The sequence below is a fragment of the Thunnus maccoyii genome, chromosome 19, assembly GCF_910596095.1.
Source record: "Thunnus maccoyii chromosome 19, fThuMac1.1, whole genome shotgun sequence".
Lineage (NCBI taxonomy): Eukaryota > Metazoa > Chordata > Actinopteri > Scombriformes > Scombridae > Thunnus > Thunnus maccoyii.
Window position 1 is genome coordinate 29,100,657 of NC_056551.1, and position 16,639 is coordinate 29,117,295.

A 16,639-nucleotide genomic window follows, 5' to 3' on the forward strand; every position below is an offset into this window, starting at 1 on the left:
GGAGGGTGAGGATGGTGATGATAGTGAGGATGGTGAGGATGGTGAGGAGGGTGAGGATGGTGAGGATGGTGGTGATGGTGAGGATGGTGAGGAGGGTGATGATAGTGAGGATGGTGGTGATGGTGATGATGGTGAGGATGGTGAGGATAGTGAGGAGGGTGAGGATGGTGATGATAGTGAGGATGGTGAGGATGGTGAGGAGGGTGAGGATAGTGAGGATGGTGAGGATGGTGAGGATGGTGAGGAGGGTGAGGATGGTGGTGATGGTGAGGATGGTGAGGAGGGTGAGGATGGTGATGATGGTGAGGATGGTGATGATGGTGAGGATGGTGAGGATGGTGAGGATGGTGAGGATGGTGGTGATGGTGGTGATGGTGAGGATGGTGAGGATGGTGAGGATGGTGAGGAGGGTGAGGATGGTGAGGATGGTGGTGATAGTGAGGATGGTGAGGATGGTGGTGATAGTGAGGATGGTGAGGATAGTGAGGATGGTGGTGATGGTGAGGATAGTGAGGATGGTGAGGATGGTGAGGATAGTGGTGATAGTGAGGATGGTGAGGATAGTGAGGATGGTGAGGATGGTGAGGATAGTGAGGATGGTGAGGATGGTGAGGAGGGTGAGGATGGTGGTGATAGTGAGGATGGTGATGATGGTGAGGATGGTGAGGATAGTGAGGAGGGTGAGGATGGTGATGATAGTGAGGATGGTGAGGAGGGTGAGGATGGTGAGGATGGTGGTGATGGTGAGGATGGTGAGGAGGGTGATGATAGTGAGGATGGTGGTGATGGTGATGATGGTGAGGATGGTGAGGATAGTGAGGAGGGTGAGGATGGTGATGATAGTGAGGATGGTGAGGATGGTGAGGAGGGTGAGGATAGTGAGGATGGTGAGGATGGTGAGGATGGTGAGGAGGGTGAGGATGGTGGTGATGGTGAGGATGGTGAGGATGGTGAGGATGGTGAGGATGGTGAGGAGGGTGAGGATGGTGGTGATGGTGAGGATAGTGAGGATGGTGAGGATGGTGAGGAGGGTGAGGATGGTGGTGATGGTGAGGATGGTGAGGATGGTGAGGAGGGTGAGGATGGTGGTGATAGTGAGGATGGTGATGATGTCAGGACGTACCGAGATGCGGCAGGACTCTCCGTCTCTCTCGGAGCAGATCTGTACGTTGCCCAGATGGAGGATGGACGCTATTACTTTGAAAATGCTGCTCTGACTGCTGTCCTTTATACCTGCAGGTCACAGATAACAGACATGTTATCAACAACATTTACACGTCGTACCTGCAGAAAGCTGACATATCAAACATTCTAGTTATCAATCATTCAGATTGTTTCCACTCAGACGACTCTATAAACCGTCTGGTTTGAGTTCGGTGAGTTTTCCCTCCTCACCCAGCAGAGTGAAGGCCTCTCTGGTCTTCTGAAAGTCTTCGGCGTCGTTCACTCCCTCGATGAAGATGTTCTCCCCTAAAGACGTGTAGGTGAAATCTTCTGCGCTGGCTGGAGGACAAACAGGAGAACCAATCAGATTCACATTCACTGCTGCTCATGTAAGAAACACTCGTACAGACGGATGTGTTCTTTAGCGGCGTGTACGAGTTATTAAACACAACTTGTTTCTCATTTTCCATATCTGGAATTCTCTTTAGGAATCTGAATGAATCTGCAGATTAAATATGTTCATTTTAATATGTGCAGGTCACACATTGAAGTGTTGTGACATCTTCTACAGTTCACTAGTTGAATATCCTCCGTTCTAGCAGTGTGACATCATCACCTGCAGTCATGCAGCTCAGTAACTTCTACCTGACAGCAGAAACCTCAAGTTCTTCTTTTTGTGAATGAAACTCGCCCACAAACACGTCGGAACAGGTCGACCTATAAGGATATTTATCGATGATGCTGATGATGACGATGCTCGTGAACAGCTGACCTTCATCAGGCTGAAACTGAGTTTGTTGGATCGTACTCGTACGAACGCAGAGAAAAGACCCCGAACAGAAACATTGACTGGATCCTGAGGTTCAGATGTGTGAAGAGAAGGAAGGATGAGACTCACTGAGGCTGAGGTCGTTGAACTCTGGCAGAGTGGACGAAGCACACAGCTGGTAGAATATGTGGTAATTCCTCTCGTCTTCAGCCTGTCAGACAAACGGCAACAATCAAACACATTTAGAAAACGCTTTCATCCAAAGATCCAGTCGACGAAACGCTGCTGCTTCAATCAAACAGTGACATCGCTGAGCTGCAGCTGACTAATATTTTCATTGATTAGTCTGTCAGTTATTTTCAATTCATTGATGAGTCCAACAATCCACAACCCGAAGACATTCAGAGACTAAAGAAACCAGGAAATATTCACAGTTAAGAAGCTGAATCAGAGAATTTTTGCATTTTGTTTCTTAAAAAAAATGACTTAAAACTAATTGATTATCATCCAGTTGGAAATTAATTTTCCGTTGATCGACTAATCGATTAAATTGAGCGATGGTTGCAGCTCTAGACGTCACGCTGACCTGAAAAACAACCCGAGACTTCTCCAGCAGGTACGTGCGCATGTTGGCCCCGATGATGTGATAGTGTCGACTGAAGACGATCTGGATGTATTTCCCGAAGCGGCTGCTGTTGTCGTTTCGAGTGGTTTTAGCGTTTCCGATCGCCTGGAGGACACGGAGAGAAAATAATCAATATCGTTTCACATGTTAGTGAGTTAGAGCTGCATAAAAGCAACATATATTAATCCCCCAAACGTCAAACTGACCTCCATGATGGGGCTGGAGGCGAGAACTTTCTCTTCCACGTTAGTGTCGTTAGCTGAGCCGCCCACCGTGGCGAAGAAACGCATGGCGTACTTCGCAGACACCGTCTTTCCTGCTCCAGACTCTCCGCTCACTATGATGGACTGATTCCTCTCATCTCTGCAGAGAAACCACAGAAGAAGAGAGGTTCACTTTCTCATTTTATTTACCTTTATTTATTTATTTAACATCGCTGCGTAATAAACGTTGCTGTAAATGCAGCACAGCTTTTCATCTGTAGAAGGATGATATGAAGTCAGACTGAAGGTTTAAAATGACAAAGTTATTAATAATGATAAGAGAATATTAATGTTAGTAAAACATATCATACAGGACATTACACTGCATGATCAGCTGCTGATCAATAATCACAATACAAGACATGCAAACAATGAAACAGAATATTAATGTTAATAAAAACAACACACACACACACACACACACAGTACACACACACACACACACAGTACACACACACACACACAGTACACACACACACACACACAGTACAGACACACACACACACACAGTACAGACACACACACACACAGTACACACACAGTACACACACAGTACACACACAGTACACACACAGTACACACACACACACACAGTACACACACAGTACAGACACACAGTACACACACAGTACACACACACAGTACACACACAGTACACACACAGTACACACACAGTACAGACACACACACACACACAGTACACACACACACACACAGTACAGACACACACACACACACACACACAGTACAGACACACACACACACAGTACACACACAGTACAGACACACACACACACACACAGTACAGACACACACACACAGTACACACACAGTACAGACACACACACACACACACACAGTACACACACACAGTACACACATACACACACACAGACAGTACACACACACACACACACACACAGTACACACATACACACACACACACAGTACACACACACACACACACACACACACACAGTACACACATACACACACACAGACAGTACACACATACACACATACAGTACAGACACACACACACGACTCTACTTTATTAGACATGTTTATATGATAAACTCGGTTCATTAAAGCTACAACAGAGTTTAAGAATAAAAAGATTTCTCGAATAAAGTCAAATTGTTTACAGAAATAAATTGCAAGAAAACGTTTTCCAGATAATAAGTATAAATAATTATATAAGATAATAAGTATAAATAAGTATAAATAAGTATATAGGAAGAATGTAGCGTTGAGGAAAGTCTTAATAAGTTGTAATTTTACAGAGAAAAGTTGTAATATGTCATAAATAAATTAATAATATTTCAAGACAAGGTCATAATATTACGTCATGAATAAAGTGATATAAAGTTTAAAAAGTTGCAAAATTTTGACATAAAATAACAATTGTACGAGTAATAAGTAATGTTGTGAATAAAAAGTTGTAATATATCATAACCATCACCTGGATGTTTCAAGTAAAGGTCATAATATTACTAAAAAGTTGTAATATTTCATGAATGTAGTGATAATATTACATGAAAATATTATTAAGTTATAATTTTAACAAAAAGTGATACAATGTCTTTAATACAGTTATAATATTATGAGGAAAAGTTGTCTTTATTTTTGAATAAGACAAAAATAAAAATATATAATAAAAATAATATTTCAAGAAAAATCATAATTTTACAAAAAAGTCATAATATTATAAGACAAAAGATAAAATATTTAGAGAGGAAAGTCGTAATATTTTGATATAAAAGTACAGAGAAAAAGTCATAAAAAGAAGTAAATAAAGATACAAGAAAGGTTGTAATATTGTGAAAAGTGATATTATTTCAGGAATAAACAAGAAAAGCTACTTTGACGACTAAATGTTGTGTTACTGTTGCTTTCATCTGTTATTATGACTGAGTATTAAAATCTCAGATGATGAGATTATAACAGCGGCTCTAAAACTCCATCATAAATAAACTATAAAGTCCATAAATATACTATAACGACCAGGACTGTAAACTAAAGGATTTAACAACAGGAAGCAAGGATGCGCTTTAATATTTAATATGAATAATGAAACTATAGATGTGTGAGATGGAACCTGTTTAAATATTGCTGCTTCATTCTGCACTGATGTGATGAATCTAACATTAATACGGTGTTAATCCAGCGGCTGGAGCAGCGAGTCGTGATGTTCAGACTGTAATTACAAGTGAAATCAGATAAAGGATGAAGAAGGTTTCACATGAACACTGTAATTATCCACCTCCACCAGTTACAGAAATATCACAGGAAACATTTACCTTCTCCAGCAGGATTTATACCGTATATATTCAGCTCAGTGCAGTGACCCAGTCACTTATTAATGCTGTGAGTCTGAAGTCACACGTAAACTACAGACTGCAGTCATGTTGTTACTGTTGTACTATTGTTGAGCTCAGTGATGGCTGCAGTACTGACCGCAGTACTGACGGACTGACCTGGCCATCTGCTTGTACGCTTCCTCTGCCACAGCGAATATGTGAGGGTCCATGTCGCCCATGTTCTGCCCGGTGTAGGCGTTGATCACCTCCTCGCCATAAATCTGCAGCTGCTCATACGGGTTGATGGCGACCAGCACGATCCCTGAACACAGATCAGAAATACACCAACAGTCACAACAACACCGTTACATCAACAGACATCACAGACATCATATACCAACAGTCACAACAACACCGTTACATCAACAGACATCACAGACATCATATACCAACAGTCACAACAACACCGTTACATCAACAGACATCACACACCAACAGTCACAACAACACCGTTACATCAACAGACATCACAGACATAATACACCAACAGTCACAACAACACCGTTACATCAACAGACATCACAGACATCATACACCAACAGTCACAACAACACCGTTACATCAACAGACATCAACAGACATAATACACTAACAGTCACAACAACACCGTTACATCAACAGACATCACAGACATAATACACCAACAGTCACAACAACACCGTTACATCAACAGACATCACAGACATCATACACCAACAGTCACAACAACACCGTTACATCAACAGACATCACAGACATAATACACCAACAGTCACAACAACACCGTTACATCAACAGACATCACAGACATAATACACCAACAGTCACAAGAACACACTGACTGACTGTAGTACTGATTGACTGACTGCAGTACTGACTGACTGACTGCAGTACTGACTGCAGTACTGACTGACTGACTGCAGTACTGACTGACTGACTGTAGTACTGACTGACTGACTTCAGTACTGACTGACTGACTGCAGTACTGACTGACTGACTGACTGACTGCAGCACTGACTGACTGCAGCACTGACTGACTGACTAACTGCAGCACTGACTGACTGACTGACTGACTGCAGTACTGACTGACTGACTGACGGTAGTACTGACTGACTGTAGTACTGACTGACTGCAGTACTGACTGACTGACTGACGGTAGTACTGACTGACTGTAGTACTGACTGACTGCAGTACTGACTGACTGACTGACTGCAGTACTGACTGACTGCAGTACTGACTGACTGACTTCAGTACTGACTGACTGACTGCAGTACTGACCGCAGTAGGTGTAGATGTTGTTGGACTCCAGGAAGCGAACTCGGAGGTTGTGCAGGACGGCCGGTTCATGCAGGTAGCTGAGAGCTGTGAGGTCGTTCTCTCCCACCAGGATGTCGGGGTTACGGAGGAACGGCAGAGGGTTACTCTTCTGACCCACGGGGTACTCCAGAGGCTGAGACAGGACACAACACACCGTCAGTACACAACAACACACTGTCAGTACACAACAACACACCGTCAGCACACAACAACACACCGTCAGCACACAACAACACACTGTCAGTACACAACAACACACTGTCAGTACACAACACACCGTCAGTACACAACAACACACTGTCAGTACACAACAACACACCGTCAGTACACAACAACACACCGTCAGTACACAACACACTGTCAGTACACAACACACCGTCAGTACACAACAACACACCGTCAGTACACAACAACACACTGTCAGTACACAACAACACACCGTCAGCACACAACAACACACCGTCAGTACACAACAACACACCGTCAGTACACAACAACACACTGTCAGTACACAACAACACACCGTCAGTACACAACACACTGTCAGTACACAACACACCGTCAGTACACAACACACCGTCAGTACACAACAACACACTGTCAGTACACAACACACTGTCAGTACACAACAACACACCGTCAGTACACAACACACTGTCAGTACACAACAACACACCGTCAGCACACAAAAACACACCGTCAGTACACAACAACACACCGTCAGTACACAACAACACACCGTCAGTACACAACACACCGTCAGTACACAACAACACACCGTCAGTACACAACAACACACCGTCAGTACACAACAACACACCGTCAGCACACAACAACACACCGTCAGTACACAACAACACACCGTCAGCACACAAAAACACACCGTCAGTACACAACAACACACCGTCAGTACACAACACACCGTCAGTACACAACAACACACCGTCAGTACACAACACACTGTCAGTACACAACACACTGTCAGTACACAACACACCGTCAGTACACAACAACACACCGTCAGTACACAACAACACACCGTCAGTACACAACACACTGTCAGTACACAACAACACACCGTCAGTACACAACAACACACCGTCAGTACACAACACACCGTCAGCACACAACAACACACCGTCAGTACACAACAACACACCGTCAGTACACAACAACACCGTCAGTACACAACAACACACCGTCAGTACACAACAACACACCGTCAGCACACAACAACACACCGTCAGTACACAACACACCGTCAGTACACAACAACACACCGTCAGCACACAACACACCGTCAGTACACAACAACACACCGTCAGCACACAACACACCGTCAGTACACAACAACACACCGTCAGTACACAACAACACACCGTCAGCACACAACAACACACCGTCAGCACACAACACACCGTCAGTACACAACAACACACCGTCAGTACACAACAACACCGTCAGTACACAACAACACCGTCAGTACACAACAACACACCGTCAGTACACAACACACTGTCAGTACACAACAACACACCGTCAGTACACAACAACACACCGTCAGTACACAACAACACACCGTCAGTACACAACAACACACCGTCAGTACACAACACACTGTCAGTACACAACACACCGTCAGTACACAACAACACACCGTCAGCACACAACACACTGTCAGTACACAACACACCGTCAGTACACAACAACACACCGTCAGTACACAACACACTGTCAGTACACAACACACCGTCAGTACACAACAACACACCGTCAGTACACAACACACTGTCAGTACACAACACACCGTCAGTACACAACAACACACCGTCAGCACACAACAACACACCGTCAGTACACAACAACACACCGTCAGTACACAACAACACACCGTCAGTACACAACAACACACCGTCAGTACACAACACACTGTCAGTACACAACAACACACCGTCAGCACACAACAACACACCGTCAGTACACAACACACCGTCAGTACACAACAACACACCGTCAGTACACAACAACACACCGTCAGTACACAACAACACACTGTCACCGTCAGTACACAACAACACACCGTCAGTACACAACAACACACTGTCAGTACACAACACACCGTCAGTACACAACAACACACTGTCACTGTCAGTACACAACAACACACCGTCAGTACACAACAACACACCGTCAGTACACAACAACACACCGTCAGTACACAACACACCGTCAGTACACAACAACACACTGTCAGTACACAACAACACACCGTCAGTACATGACAACACACTGTCAGGTGGATGGTTTATCCGCTGTTCACTTCCCGTTTCCAACCGCGAGTCGGAACAGTTTTTAAAAAACATAACTATGATTGTTGTGGTGTTTACTGTTGCCATGGTGACGAAGGTTGCCTAACTTTAAGGACGTAGTAACTTTAAACAACATTTCAAATGATCATTTTAACCCAAACCTCACCAGATCTTAACCACAGTGTTGTCACATCATAAAACATTATTGTTTAACAGTGATGTGCAACGTTTCTGAGTCTCGACATGCTGCATGAAAGATACTTCAAACTAAAACACATCAGTCTGAAAGTCCAGCTGAATGTCACCAAAACAAATGGAAAGTCTGTGTCCATGTACACAAATCTATAGATTCAATCTTTATTTCACAAACTGCCATGAGTTGTTTTTTCAGAGTTTTTGATGTATAATTCCTCAAAATCGTAATAGTTCATTAATAACGTTTAATGCAAATTGCAAAAATTGACAACTGACAGCGAGATTAATATGTTCTGACATGAATGTCTTTTTGAAATCAGTGAATTTGTGAATAGCGAGCGTGTAGCACGTATGTAGACGGGACAGTAAATACCGTTTCATCCTCCAGTTTGAGGTGCAGGACCGACTCTCCCTCTTTGTAGTCTCTGGTGATCTCTGCAGCCTTCCACACATCTTCAGGGTCGGGGATCCAAACCCGAGTGAACTGAAACAAACACAATCAGGTCCGTTAGCAGACAGAATGATAAAGAGATGAACAAACGGCACAACAAACACAGTATTTCACTTCTCTGTTGATATTAACGGGACTCAAACTGATGATTTTAATTCACTCACTCCAAATATTTGCATGTTTGGCTCTAAAATGTGAGAGTTTGCTGTCACTTCTTGTACAGAAATATGTAGCTGATAGTTACATTTTCTTATTTCTTTATTTAAAGTGTTTGTGTTGTTCTGTGTTGAGCTGTTAAGCAGAAGAATGAACCTGTTCCTGGTTCCTGCTGTAGGTTCCCTGTTAGTTTTCTCTCTCTCACAGTAATGAGATCTAATTACAACTTTCTCTCACAAGTTTTATCTGCTTCTGTAGATAAAGACGTTTCCATCCTGATCAAAGGCTTCATTAGTCTTCACTGATTATCATTAATGTGGAAATTACAGTAGAACAGACCGTCCTCCATCCTGCTCCAACGCTGCCTTTTAACTGGGAGTGTGAAGATGTTCTCCATTAAAATAAAGTATTCATGTGTAGAGTTATGAAGTGGGCTCCCTGGTTCTATAACATCCTGGCTCCCTGGTTCCAGGAAGTGGAAGTGAAAACTAAATATTTTGGCTTCGTTTAGACAAAAAAATTATATATATTTTAACTTCTATTCTACAGCAAATAAGTTATTATTATTATAAATTATATTCTAGGCTCCTGTTGAAATATTAGTGATCAAATACGTCTCCGTCAGTCTCGCGTGTTAATAAACTACAAGTAGAGATGTGAGAAGGTTTGTGAGACGAGCGGAGCTTCTTCAGCCTTTTGTTTTACATTCGTTCTGATAATAAACTGATCTGAGAGCAGATGAACTGAGTCATTCAGACCTACTGATTCATAAACTACACATTAAACCAGCACAGCAGGACTCTGATTAACAACCTGAAACCAACAGCGATCAATATTCTGACTCGCGCAAGAAGCTGCGATACCGACACGTTCACTCTCACCGAGCACGACGTACCGGTGATTTAAGAACATTTGTTGCTTTCATCAGGTTTCTCTGAGGTATGAATGACATGTATGAGTTCAGAGCTGTCATACCAGCTTCTTAAATGTGAATATTTTCTGGTTTCTTTAGTCTTTATGACAGTAAACTGAATGATATTATGAGGATTTGAGGTGGTTTTGTTGTTTATCGGAGGCTCGAAGCAGGTTTAACTTCCTCCAAACTGTCGATCGCAGCGACGTAAAGGAGGAAGTTAACAGAACTGTTTAATCTGAACATTCAGTCATATGTGAGACATAAAAACATTCAAACAGTCAGTTCGGTACCTGAGACATGAAATCACCGGCTTTAATGCAAATCTAACACACACACACGTTGTCATAGGTCACTTCTGGGGACATTACATAGACTTAAACTAAACCTAACTTTAACCACTCACCCAATTATCTACTTTTTACTAATTTGGGACACAGCAATTGTCCCCAGTTGTACAAGCCGTCCCCAATTTACTGGTCCAAAGTAGCCTATGACAGACTACACACACACACGACTGGCTGCTCACGATAAAGACCAAACCTGTTTTATTTAACGGGCTGCAGTTAGTTTCATGTGTTGATATGATGAAGGTCACGGCCTCCTCATCATCACTACACACATCTGATGTTTTCAGCTGCTGTTACACCTCAGACAGGAAGGTGGAAGGAAACACTGAAGACTTTGGACGTGATGGTGGTAAACCAGTACATCCCAGTATGTTTTAAACCAGCGGGGAGGCCACTAATCATTTACCTGCAGACAGGAAGTGACCCGCTGCTCACCTGAATGTAAAACACAGATTTGATCAACACGCTGAACCAACTTTATTACTAATGTCTCAGTGTATTTATAGAATATTCTGTTTGTTTTATTGTTGTTTATGTATAGTATATAAACAAACAATATCACTAGTATTAATGACTCAGAATGATGTCATCTTACAATAATTGTTTTATTCTGAAGGTGAAGTATTTGATCTCATGTATAATTAAAATCAAACATATTAGATAAACTACATTACAAACCAAAATACAACCTCAGTGCAACGTTCGTGAGTCATAATTAACTGCTGATTGCAGGAACAAGATCATAAAAGAACCTGAACATTAAAGCTGCAACGATTAAGTTTATTAATCGATTAGTTGACAACTATGAAATTTATCACCAACTATTCTGATCATTGATTAAAAAATGTCAAATTTCTCTGGTTTCAGCTTCTTGAATGTGAATATTTTCTGGTTTCTTTAATCCTCCGTGACAGTAAACTCAAGTCGTCTTTGGGAAACACTGATTCTGACGTTATAGACCAAACAACTGATTGATTCATTGAGAAAACAATCGACAATGAAAATAATCGTTGGTTGCAGCTCTGGTTCTGGGTTGTGTCTGGTTCTGGGTTGTGTTCTGGGTTGTGTCTGGTTCTCGGTTGTGTTCTGGGTTGTGTTCTGGGTTGTGTCTGGTTCTCGGTTGTGTTCTGGGTTGTGTCTGGTTCTGGGTTGTGTTCTGGTTCTCGGTTGTGTTCTGGGTTGTGTTCTGGGTTGTGTCTGGTTCTCGGTTGTGTTCTGGGTTGTGTTCTGGGTTGTGTCTGGTTCTGGGTTGTGTTCTGGGTTGTGTTCTGGGTTGTGTCTGGTTCTGGGTTGTGTTCTGGGTTGTGTCTGGTTCTGGGTTGTGTTCTGGGTTGCGTCTGGTTCTGGGTTGTGTTCTGGGTTGTGTCTGGTTCTGGGTTGTGTCTGGTTCTGGGTTGTGTTCTGGGTTGTGTCTGGTTCTGGGTTGTGTTCTGGGTTGTGTTCTGGGTTGTGTTCTGGGTTGTGTCTGGTTCTGGGTTGTGTCTGGTTCTCCGTTGTGTTCTGGGTTGTGTCTGGTTCTGGGTTGTGTCTGGTTCTGGGTTGTGTTCTGGGTTGTGTCTGATTCTGGGTTGTGTCTGGTTCTGGGTTGTGTCTGGTTCTGGGTTGTGTCTGGTTCTGGGTTGTGTTCTGGGTTGTGTCTGGTTCTCGGTTGTGTTCTGGGTTGTGTCTGGTTCTGGGTTGTGTTCTGGGTTGTGTCTGGTTCTGGGTTGTGTTCTGGGTTGTGTTCTGGGTTGTGTCTGGTTCTCGGTTGTGTTCTGGGTTGTGTTCTGGGTTGTGTTCTGGGTTGTGTTCTGGGTTGTGTCTGGTTCTGGGTTGTGTTCTGGGTTGTGTCTGGTTCTCGGTTGTGTTCTGGGTTGTGTTCTGGGTTGTGTCTGGTTCTGGGTTGTGTTCTGGGTTGTGTCTGGTTCTGGGTTGTGTTCTGGGTTGTGTCTGGTTCTGGGTTGTGTTCTGGGTTGTGTTCTGGATTGTGTCTGGTTCTGGGTTGTGTTCTGGGTTGTGTTCTGGGTTGTGTTCTGGGTTGTGTCTGGTTCTGGGTTGTGTTCTGGGTTGTGTTCTGGGTTGTGTCTGGTTCTGGGTTGTGTTCTGGGTTGTGTCTGGTTCTCGGTTGTGTTCTGGGTTGTGATCTGGGTTGTGTTCTGGGTTGTGTTCTGGGTTGTGTCTGGTTCTCGGTTGTGTTCTGGGTTGTGATCTGGGTTGTGTCTGGTTCTGGGTTGTGTTCTGGGTTGTGTCTGGTTCTGGGTTGTGTTCTGGGTTGTGTCTGGTTCTGGGTTGTGTTCTGGGTTGTGTCTGATGTGGCTTCACATGGCGAGGAATCAACTGAACGAGCAGAGAGCAGACTGTGAGAAGGTAGAGGATCATCGGCAGGCTGCTGAACAGAAGCCAAACAGCTGCAGCAGATGTTTGGAGGTAGAGGAGGAGCCGTACGACCGATAACAGAAGACACAGCAAGGATTATCTGTGGAAACTCCTCAGACAGGAAGTCAACCTCAACAGACGCCATCCAAGAAGTAGGGCTGTAGTCTCCTGATCGATTAGTCGATCGATATGTTCTCGTCCGACCAAATTCTCATTGGTCGAATAATCTCCGTGTTACTTTCATAAGGAGAAAAGTGCTACATCAACAGCTTTCCAGGATTAATCCATTATTTCCTGCGGCGGGGGGAAAAGACTAACAAATTACCTGTGAAAACAACGTTTTCCGTTGTTTTCACAACTTTGAACTCGCCCAACCTGATGGAGCCTGCTGGGTCTAACTGTACTCAACGGTTACTGAACGTTAACTCAACGTTTACTGAATCAGTGTTTCTCCAGTAATTATAACAACAAGAACCCCGCAAGGCCAAAAATAAAGCCAGATATCCATTCATTAGGAAATCAACAGCGTCTGGGAGCCTCTGTGCAGCGCTGCTCTGATACCTGAGTCAACCTCTGGGTCGTTACCTGGGAAACTAATGGCAGTGTAGCTCCGTTAAGGAATACGGTAGTGCGTAATATGTTTGCATAGCGAGTGAGAGAGCGAGCAGCTGAGAAACTGACGGTGAATGCAAGCGGAGCAGAAGGTTTGCAGGAAGATGTCAGTCTGGCAGTAAATGTGCAGTACAGACTCCGGTGTGTCAGTTAATACAGTCTGTAGTTTCTCCAACTGCTGGAAAAGTGAAGGGTGTTGTAAAAGAAAACTGAATAACAGGTTATCATTAGATGTATTCCTTCAATATATCATACATGTTTCAGACAGTGTTTGAGTTCAGTTTAGTGTTAGTTTGTGTGTGCTGTGTCTATTCTAAACTTAGTTCTTTGCTGTGTAAGATGAGGCAGTTGTGTGTCTAACAGTTAAGTTTATTCTGTTATACCTTTACCTGAGCCAGTGATAAGATAAACTGTAGTTATGTAGATGTTTATGTGTAAAACTGATCAGCTTTAGAGGATAGTGTGGTTTGTCCTTAATTTAATATAGTAGTAATGTTATTTTGTGATGTTACTTGGTGCTTATGTACTGTCATATATGGTCGTGAAGAAAGTCTGTTCCTAGGTTAGCTGAACTTTTGACTTATGTTTCTATCTGAGGGTTGCTGACCTGTAAGGTTAGTAAACAGATGTCTGAAATTCTGTACGAGCAGTATTTAAGGGACTGGTTAACCTTTCAGACAAAGAAAAGATAGCTAGGTGGTATCTTTGTCTCCAGAACTATGATGCATTATACTTCTGATTGTATTATTTGATTACACTATTTCATAACCTGACAATGCTCTCTTTGTGTGTTTATTGAGTGATCAGCAATTTCCCCCATTAAAGTGTTATCTCCACGATGAGCATCAACGTGTCCTCGTCTGTCTCGACTCTACAAACCGACTATTTGAATGTTTTGAGGCTCGGTTTGCATACCTGCCTCCTCTCTGAGGTCACAAACGAGCATCAAATGTTTCCTGTGCAATCAGAGAGCAGAATGAAGACGTTCCTCTTCATCAGCAGCCAGACGCCTACTGGATCCACCTGCTTCTACATGAGCAGCTGCTTTATTACTATTTATATTGTTCTGATGTTAAGATAAATATATTCAACCTTTAACCATTTTTCTGTTCACTTCTTCTTTGATCTTTTGCACCAAATTGAATTTTTCACCTCTGATCTGTGATCAATTACAGAGATTTTAAATTTCTCGTTACGACTTGTTGTAAAAAGTTAGTTTTTTAGATTGCGGTGACTTAATTAACGAATCCTTTTCAAGTAGAAGCAGAGTAGTTAGAGGAAGAGATATGTGTCAGAAACAATAAGGAAACAATACAGATGTTTGTGAATGTCTTTGTGTTTCTGACTTTGAGATCTGAGAAACAATGTCGGAACTTTTCACTATTTTCTGACATTTTATAAATCAATAATGAACTCCAATCATTGAGAGGAAAAGCAGCAGATGAACGGATGATGAATAAGTGTTGGTTGCAGCTCTGATTGAGATGAAGACACAGTTCAGACACTCGACTCATTAATAAAATGATTTAAAGCTAAATGAAGCTCACACTCGGCCTGGAAACAGATATCTGATGACGTCTGTAAATATACAAATATTTCACATTTCTGTGTGTTCATGTTCCAGTGCAGCCAATTAGAGAGGCCCTCTGTTATAATATGACCTCCATCATGTCTGTTGTGTGTTTATCTGGGACACGGTCAGAAACCGTCCAATGACTGAGCAGCATGTCGTCTGCATGTAGAGCATCTCAGCAGGAAACACACACAGTAATGAGGACAGAGACGCCTGAGAGGAAACACCGTCAATACACAAAGCACACAAAACACACTGAAAACACACTGAAAACACACAGAAAACACACTGAAAACACACTGAAAACACACTGAAAACACACAGAAAACACACAGAAAACGCACTGAAAACACACAGAAAACACACTGAAAACACACTGAAAACACACAGAAAACACACAGAAAACACACTGAAAACACACAGAAAACACACTGAAAACACACAGAAAACACACAGAAAACACACTGAAAACACACTGAAAACACACTGAAAACACACTCAAAACACACTGAAAACACACTCAAAACACACTGAAAACACGCTGAAAAAACACTCGAAAACACACAGAAAACACACAGAAAACGCACAGAAAACACACTGAAAACATACAGAAAACGCACAGAAAACACACTGAAAACATACAGAAAACGCACAGAAAACACACTCAAAACATACAGAAAACGCACAGAAAACGCGCTGAAAACACACAGAAAACGCGCTGAAAACGCGCTGAAAACACACTGAAAACGCACAGAAAACGCACAGAAAACGCACTGAAAACACACTGAAAACACACCGAAAACACACAGAAAACGCACTGAAAACACACAGAAAACGCACTGAAAACACACAGAAAACACACAGAAAACGCACTGAAAACACACTGAAAACACACTGAAAACACACCGAAAACACACAGAAAACGCACTGAAAACACACAGAAAACGCACTGAAAACACACAGAAAACACACAGAAAACGCACTGAAAACACACTGAAAACATACAGAAACCGCACAGAAAACGCACAGAAAACGCACAGAAAACACACAGACAACGCACAGAAAACACACTCAAAACATACAGAAAACGCACAGAAAACGCACAGAAAACATACAGACAACGCACAGAAAACACACTCAAAACATACAGAAAACGCACAGAAAACACACTCAAAACATACAGAAAACGCACCTGAAAACACACAGAAAACGCACTGAAAACGCACTGAAAACACACTGAAAACGCAC

General features: G+C 42.7%; 1 protein-coding gene across 4 annotated transcripts in view; it reads right to left on the reverse strand.

Moving 5' to 3' along the window:
- Positions 1-16,639, reverse strand: part of myo5b (myosin VB) — a 52,848-nt gene that overhangs the window by 29,204 nt on the left and 7,005 nt on the right. For all 4 annotated transcript variants that reach the window (XM_042394895.1, XM_042394893.1, XM_042394896.1 and 1 more), the window contains exons 2-9: positions 9,355-9,465; positions 6,439-6,610; positions 5,299-5,443; positions 2,765-2,921; positions 2,520-2,663; positions 2,063-2,144; positions 1,396-1,503; positions 1,124-1,233 (exon numbers count right to left, since the gene is read on the reverse strand). In XM_042394895.1, the coding sequence (XP_042250829.1) occupies positions 1,124-1,233; positions 1,396-1,503; positions 2,063-2,144; positions 2,520-2,663; positions 2,765-2,921; positions 5,299-5,443; positions 6,439-6,610; positions 9,355-9,465 (1,029 nt within the window). The remainder of the gene's footprint in view (positions 1-1,123; positions 1,234-1,395; positions 1,504-2,062; positions 2,145-2,519; positions 2,664-2,764; positions 2,922-5,298; positions 5,444-6,438; positions 6,611-9,354; positions 9,466-16,639) is intronic.